The 8,421-nt window shown below is 38.4% G+C and overlaps 1 protein-coding gene across 1 annotated transcript; it reads right to left on the bottom strand.

Annotated features, from left to right (window-relative positions):
• Window positions 1-1,620: 1,620 nt before the first annotated feature.
• On the bottom strand, window positions 1,621-3,014 carry LOC110941401. Its single transcript, XM_022183035.2, has one exon. The coding sequence runs from the start codon at window positions 2,836-2,838 to the stop codon at window positions 2,086-2,088; it is 753 nt and encodes a 250-aa protein (XP_022038727.1). The 5' UTR covers window positions 2,839-3,014; the 3' UTR covers window positions 1,621-2,085.
• Between the last annotated feature and the right edge of the window lie 5,407 nt (window positions 3,015-8,421).

The following is an 8,421-nucleotide window of genomic DNA, read 5'->3' as shown; positions in this document are numbered from 1 at the left end:
ACAACATGTCCTTGAGAAAGGTCGGTGTGACCACAGGGTGTCGTCGGGATAGTGTGGTCAGTAAGATTAAATATATTATTATTGTAATATTTAATCATGTAGCCATATAATCATTTATATAATATTTAGATCAAAATATATTATACCTATTATATAATTAGTTGGTAATTATTGATGGACCATATTACCCTTATTAACTAATTAGGTTTCCTTTTGAGTGTATATATATGAGGAAATAATTAGAGAGGTTAAAGTTTACACAATCTGGACTCTCATAACATCACTAAAATCGTCCTCCATCTCTCTCTCCATAACCATCCGAATTCTACCCTTTGATTCGGTCTCACCATCATCATCATACGCCCTAAGGAAGAACCAGATCAAGCTGACAATCATGTCAAACTCAATGGCTGCTTCTCTGACTGGATTCTCTGCTAGTCTGTCTGCTATTACAGGTATTTCTTATGTTTTCGATTATGTTCAAACAGAACTGATCAACATAGTCGTATCAGAGCAGATTTCTTGTAGTGACCGAAAAAAAAACCAATCAAAGGGCTATCCCTACCATATTTGTCGCCCTCGCTCTCCTTCTTATCCCAACCAACGCATGAACCTTCGAACACGTATGATTAAAGGTCTTTTGTTTTGGTTTTGTCCCATTAACATTAAATCATATGGTGGTTGTTGCCGGAGATATATGGTGGCTATTGTCCATCATCAACTAACTTGTTATCATATGCTAAATACATTAAAATATAAGTTTCTAGCATATGAAATCAGTAAAGTTATGTTTGTTAGTTTGATACACATAATATTAAGAATGTGTAAAGTTGAATGTATTTCCGTGTAGTTAATATATAACTTTTTGATTGATAATGCTCTCTCGACTCTCGACTCTCTCTCTCAACTAATAACTTTTTTCACAAACTTTATGATGATTTGATTAGTAACTATACCTTCCATGTTCTACTCACATTGGAGCATATGATCCAATATTTTTGGGACCAAAAATCTTCTACTGATTTGATTTAATAGAATATTGTTATTATTCTATTCATTAATTACAAATGAATGAAGATTACGTGAATCACCCGATTAAAAAAACCATATCAATATATTTAACTATGGTTGTAAAATAAGGTCTACAAGGCTGAGGACTCCCCGAGTAGTCGCTACAAGGTAGACTGCCAATACGACTTTCTTCAACTCCGCCTAATTACTAGAATCGATCAAACGCGGCCAACCTCAGCCAAAATCGGATCTAGTAGGTCAACACGGGCCGAGTTTGACTTTAAAAAAATAAAACATAATTTCTACGTCTATCGTATTAAAGAATGAATATCATTTTCTCGTATTTTGTTATAAATATTAGTAAATTTATGTTATTTGACATATATTTAATTTCCGAAAACTAATTTCTTTTTAATTTAACATGTCCGAGTATTCTCCGAATCTCCGCCTAGGCCGAGTACTCTCAATTCCCCGATCGACCGACTAGAGAGCGCCTAGCGACTTTTACAACCATGTATTTAACTATCAGAATATAAGAATTACTACATTCACAAACTACAAACTGGTATAATAATGATAAACACATGTTAAGTTTAGATTAATGCAAGAAACAAAAAGAAGTTAAATTACATTTTCAACTTGAGATCAACTAACATTGTTCCGAAAAGTGTCCAAACGACATGGAAATTCCAACTACTTCGTTAACATTCAAAACTCGTAAACTTTAAAGGGGTGATGCAGCGGTAAACACTAGATTCCTTGTACCATAGATTTTGCTTTAAATGGTTTCCAACAATAACCTCTTGAAAGACACATGTCTAGCACAAGCTATAGCTATGATCTACATAATCCCATGATCCCGTTGGTTTAACAAGACCGTGACGAGACCCCTTGAGTTTATATGTACAACATTGGAATTCCAACTTCTTCAACATTCAAACGTGTAAGTGTAACCAAAAAGGCAAAAAAAAAACAAAGAAATTAGTTATGTACATGGATCATCATCCACAAAATTCAAAAATGATACAAACAAACCCAAAAAAAATTCATAAAAAACATAATCTTCAAACCCAATCAAAAACTTTTTCGATGTGGTTGAGTATTCATTGGTCCACTGTTGAGTACACTACTTCTTGGAGATGTTACCATCTTCTCACTCAATTTTCTTGAATATTCTTTCCTCATGGTCTTCTTCACCCTCTTCGGGTTTTCCAACCACCCACGGTTCATCATGGGTACTAAATACCACCCAATAGAAGTGCACAATATCGCGAAAGACCGCCCGAAAAACACCAAGAAAACCAAGATCAAGATCACAAAAAGAGGCAAACAATACCAAGGCCTCCACCATTCACTAAACTTTCTTCTCACTTGACCAAAACCAACACTCTTTTTGCTAACAACATGTGGTTTTGCTAGTGGCACGACCTTATCACCACCACCCACCGGATGATGTTCAGGAGATAAAACCGGCGTTTTCGCCTCTTCTTCGAGTTTATGTTTCTGCTCCTTTTCTTGCTTTCTTTGATCTTTAACCTTGACAACAATTGGTTTCACATCATTTGCATTTGTATACACAAACCGAACCAATGATATATCTTCTGACCCCTTTTGTGTAAAGATCTTTTGTCTCTTCCCATCAAGATCCGCCAAAAGAGCTTCAAACTTGTCTAGCCCGCGACTCGAATACGGGTTCTTGTTATCTTTATTGCTTCTGATGCCAAAACTGTGTCTTCTTCTTGTTATTTTCCTTTGAGGGGTTGATGGAAGCATGCAAATATCTTCAAAGTTGTCTTCTTGGATGCCTGATCCACAAATGAAAGCCATGTATTATGTTGTTGAAAATTAGGGTTTTTGAATGATTATGTGAAGCTTTTGTGTGAAAGATATGATCCAACTGCTCATAATATTCAAAGAAAGAAGGTTTGAATTATATAGAACGGTTCTAAATGGGCGTGTTGACTTCTTGAGTTCTTGGAGAAGAGGTAAAGGATTGTGTATTAAAGAAGATGATAATGGGGATGTTTATAAAATATTTAAACATGGGTGACCCACATGGGATTTGTTAAGACTTTGATCTAGTCTATTTCTTCTAAAAGTATTTACACAAACACCCCCTACACTATGGTTGTTTATATATATATCCATATGTAAAGAAAATCAGAATATATTTCACTCACTGTGTGCAATATATGTCTAGCTAGGTATGTTTTCTTTGTCACCCATATATATTCTAAGCCGAAATAATTGGATCTAAAATGGACCTGTTGATCAAATTCTCTTCCTCCCAAGTCGAACAATAGCATATCGAAAAAAGAACAAATCAATGGAAAATATCTAACACATGTTGTATATGAAGTAACGTATATGCTAAAGTATAACCGGTAACACAACTATTGTAATATCAATGTACTATATACATGTAACTATAAATATTCACATACGTAATTACCAATACACATTATACAAAAATAAAGATAGTAAGAATAAAGATGTAGTAATAAAGGTTGTTTGTAACATATTTCAATTATATAGGGCACAAAGATGTATTTTGATAAAATATAGGGTAAACTATGTAATGTTTCTGTAATTTGTTATGTGGGTTAGATACAGGGTGTAATAATTAAGTTTTTTATATAAAAATATATCCATTAGTTCTAGATGAATTAGCTCCTCACGACACGCCTTCCGCAACCAATGACTTCAGCAAATAAATATATCCACCAAATCACCAAATATATCCATATAAATATAAATATAAATATATTTATAAATTAGATCACACTTTATATATAAAAAGAAATTTGTGTTTTAATATATTAAAATAAAATAACTAATTGATAATAATTTATGCTAGACAATTTGATCGACCAACGTCACTCCTAGCTTTCATTTTGTTGCGAAGAGCTATCTCACTTTAATGCCGAATTAATCATGTATGCCATTGATGACGTGGGTAGTTCAAGCTTAATAAACTAACTATAAGTGCAATATTGCTTAAAGGGTTAAAAGGTTAAATGATTCAAGTAAACGACCAGCTGTAGTAAACAACAAAAAGCATGGAACCATGTCACGTCCCATCACACTTTACGTGTGACTTCTCCCACTCGGCCGCAATAGGTGCACGTGAGAAGTGACATTCTTTTACCCGCAGGTCCGAAGCCTTCAACCTACCAAAAAGGGTAACCCCCTCACTGCATCACCGGATCACTAGTCAAAGGTTTCTACTCTTGGCTTACTCTTTCCCTATAAATGACCACCCTTGGTCATTCGGCCAAACATTCTGTAATCTTACTCTCTCTCCCTCTAGAACTTGTACTTTGCATGTCCTATTCTTCACACACAAAAACAATATCACATTGCATGCACCACTTCGGGATTGAATCTCTTTCAATTCTGAGTTCAAAGCAATTGATAGAAGAGTGATCCGACCCTACGTATTGCATACGTAGGGGGACCCCGCGACCTGTGGTGTGTGCAAAGCGTGATATACTTTTATTGATATTTTAAGCCTATTTTACACATTAGTCAAGTTTTAAATTTATAAAACACGATATTCTACTAACACTAAACACACATTTGGGCAAGTGCACCCATCATGAGTGTAGTATAGCGTTGGTAAGATATTGAGGTCGTCCAAGGACACAAGAGCTTTTAATACCGGTTTATCCTCAACGTCTAATCAATCTAATTTTTTTGGAAAAAGTTTTGAAATATGAAAATAAAAAACTAAAAATGCAAAGATAAATAAAATAAAAATAAATAGACAAGATAGAATCACTTGGATCCGACTCGCCTTTAATGTATCCTTTGATGATTTTCGCACTTTCGGACTTTTTAGGAGATTATCTTAGTTATAGTAGTAGGCCCCTCTTTTGAGGGTGACGTTACCCTCAACCCAGTGGTTTGAGTTAGTAGGGATACAATCCCAAAGGGTCGGAATATTGAAAGATAATTAAGTAAGTTATTAATGCGAAAAGTGGTAGGCCCCTCTTTTGAAGGTGACGTTACCCTCGGCTGAGTGGTTTGAGTCAGCAAGGATACAATCCCAAGAAGCCGGTTTAGTGTATTAATAGTAGTTTACATATGAGGGGTTCAAGCTATTCGCACCCCCGCCATCCAATACCAGTGGGTATTGAAGGAGGTCCTAGTAAGCTTGAACCAGGTCCTTTCAGGATTTATACACTGAACAAGACAAGAACCTTACCAAACCATTCCCCTAACCCCCGACCAGATAGTCAACATGCCATTATATAGACCGTAAAAACATGAATGACGCAATATTTTACTTTATATAGATAGTAAAGAAACGTCAAGACACCACGGAAAAATGATAGGAATAATTCACTTTCAACATAAGAAACTAGTTATTAAAGTCATTAATACAAACCCAAATAAAAAGTGCATAAAGAGTAAAAATAAAAAAGTAATACATAAAAGACCTGTCTTCACCAAGTGATGTAAGAGGCTTAACCAGACATGGCCTTTGATTGGCAAGAACTCTTACGATCAATCTTGGATCTCGAGACTACTACATACTCTAAAGATGGATGATGGATGATGGTGGTGGGTGTTGGTGTTGTAGTGTTGGTGTTGTGGTGGCAAAGTGGGAGAGTAGTGGTTTGCCAAGGGATGCCTTTGAAGTGAACCAAGCACCCCTATTTATAGCCTGCACAGAACTCTGGCCACGGCCCCGTGTCCAGCGGGCACGCCCCCGTGGCAAGCCCTTTTCTCTTCCTTCATTAATTGTAAGTGTCAGCAGAGGGCCCCACACGACCCCGTGTCTCCTGGGCACGGCCCTGTGGTCAACTTCGTATCTGTACTATCAAGATTTGGCAAGATTATGCGTATCTTTGCATTGATCACGCCTCGTGCTGGGCTGGGTACGCCCCCGTGGTGGGCGTGGAAGCTTCTGCAGGTTTGTCTTTTGTGCAGGTCCCTGACCACGCCCCGTGTTCAGCTGCGCACGACCTCGTGGTCAGTCTTCTGACTCCTTGTTTTTACTTTGGGGATGCTGCCGAGGGGTCAGGCATGTCACGTTTATTCCTTTTCTTTGTATTTATGTTGGTTTTGGCTGCTTATTTGCTCTTTTTGTTCGTTTAAGCTCATTTGGTCCTCCAAATTCAAAAGGAAGACAAAAAACACGCTTTTCCAACATTAGTACTAAAAAGGGTTAGTTTTATGCCTCATTTGATATAATTTATATGTTACATTTTGCACACATCAACCTGCAAATCAAGACTCTTGAACCCTTTTGCCTAACCAGTCCACTCACTATTCTTGGTCTCATATTGTTGTAGCAACAAGTTGGCGCCCACCGTGGGGCTACGCCACTAAGTTTATCTTTGAAGACTAGTAGTGTAGCTCCAACTTCGTTAAAACCATCATGTCTGAAAGCGAATCTTCGGGTGAGGTGAACCAAATACCACGTACTTCAACACCTAGTGCTAGCCAAACTCCACTGGCTATACCCACCTCGTTCTCAACTCCGGGGAACACCCCAACAGGAGCCACGTATCCTGAGTTCTCTTCCTTTCAGACTCCAACCCCATTTCGTTCAAGGGTTCCATCCCCTCACATCGGTGCAACAGGCACACCAACACGCATCAATTTAACACCTGAAGGGGTAGCAAGCAACTTTCTACAGTTGAGTTCTCTCCTTAACCAGTACGTGAGCGGAGAAAGGGATAAAGGAGTAAGAATCAGGCTAGATTATGACGAACCTGAGCCCTCATTGTCACCTGGGCCACCTCTACCTCCTTTTGTAAGCTCACAACCTACCACATCCAGAAACGAAGCTGGTCCTAGTCACCTTCCACCAAATCCAAGTCCGTATGCTGTTGCAAGGCCAGATCCAACCTCTTTCCCTTTGTTCATCTCCCAACCGGTTGCAACTCGTGCACCATTGGGACATGAGTTAACTTTGGATCAGTTATTACAGTCACCAGCTTTGAATCTTCTACCTCCTGTGTCTACGACATGGGAGCAAGCTTTGTCTATTCTTCCCTTGGCACGAAGTGCAGCCATGAGTGCCCCCATGAGGATGAACTACATGTCTACACCCGAAAGTAGGGCTGTAAACGAACCAAACGAACACGAACGAGGCCTTGTCCGTGTTCATCCGTTAAAGAAATAAATGTGTTCACGAACGGTTCATGAACACTTACCGAACGAGATTTTATGTTCGTGTTCGTTCATTAAGGAAATGAGCGTGTTCACGAACGGTTCATGAACACAAGCGAACACAAATAAATTTGGCGAACGCGATGAAGGATAAAGGTGGATGGTCCAGAGAGTAGCACTAGAACTTGAATCCCTTATTGTGGAACGGAGGTAGATCATATTCGTCGATGTAAATAATGAGAAAAGAAAGGGAAATGGTGCATAAATAAGGTGAAAGAGGGTTTCCTAGTTTAATTGTTAGGGTAATGATATAAATAAAAGTTTAATAGTATAAAAAGTATAAATAAAATATATGAAAGTTTAAAAATCTTTAATTAAAACACGAACATACGAACATAAACGAACGCAAATGAACGAATGTTCACGAACACCTTACCGAACGTTCACGAACACAATTGAACGAACGAGACCTTTGTTCATATTCGTTTGTTTAACTAATCGAACGGAATTTCTTGTTTATGTTCGTTCGTTTATTAAACGGACGAACATAAACTAACTTCCCGCCGAACAGTTCACGAACTATTCGCTGAACGTTCGGTTCGTTTACAGCCCTACCCGAAAGCCTTCAAGGCTTCAACCTTATGCCACAAATGATGGCTTAAATGATGGCACACTTCCCTTGGAAACACTTCATTAACCAAGTGTTGGCCATTCAAGGGAATGCAAACAACAATCCTGCCTCAAGAGCAGAAGAAGATTTTGCCAAACCATACAAGCCTAGCAATTTGTCCTGTTTTTCTCAACAAATTGGCAACTAAGATTTTCAAACCCAGATTAAGATGCCATCTCACATAAGAACGGAACCGAAGATCCCGAAGACCACATCGAAATCTTTACTAGGGCTGCAAGGATTGAGAAATGGTCCAATGTTGAGTGCTGCCTTATGTTCATGCAAACCCTTGTAGGGTCTGCCTAAATTTGGTTCAATGACTTGCCTGGCAGAAGCATTCGAACCTTCGACGATCTAAGCAAAGGTTTCTTGGCTAACTTTTCGCAGCAAAGGAGGTACGTCAAGGATGCAACAGTGATTTTCCAAATCAAGCAAAGGGATGATGAAAGCCTTGGTGATTTTATCGAAAGGTACAAGAAAGAAGGGTTAACATATGTAGGTGCTGACGAAAAGATGAGGGTTGCAGGCTTCATGAATGTAATTACCTCCAAGTACCTCACCAGGGATTTTAACAAGTGCCTACCCAAGACTCTTGAAGAGGCCCTTGAGAGGGCTAA

The sequence above is a fragment of the Helianthus annuus genome, chromosome 5, assembly GCF_002127325.2.
Source record: "Helianthus annuus cultivar XRQ/B chromosome 5, HanXRQr2.0-SUNRISE, whole genome shotgun sequence".
NCBI lineage: Eukaryota > Viridiplantae > Streptophyta > Magnoliopsida > Asterales > Asteraceae > Helianthus > Helianthus annuus.
This window is presented reverse-complemented; position numbering and strand designations above follow the sequence as displayed.

Coding starts and splice junctions, on each gene's coding strand:
- LOC110941401 (XM_022183035.2), bottom strand. CDS start 2,838: ATGGCTTTCATTTGTGGATCAGGCATCCAAGAAGACAACTTTGAAGAT.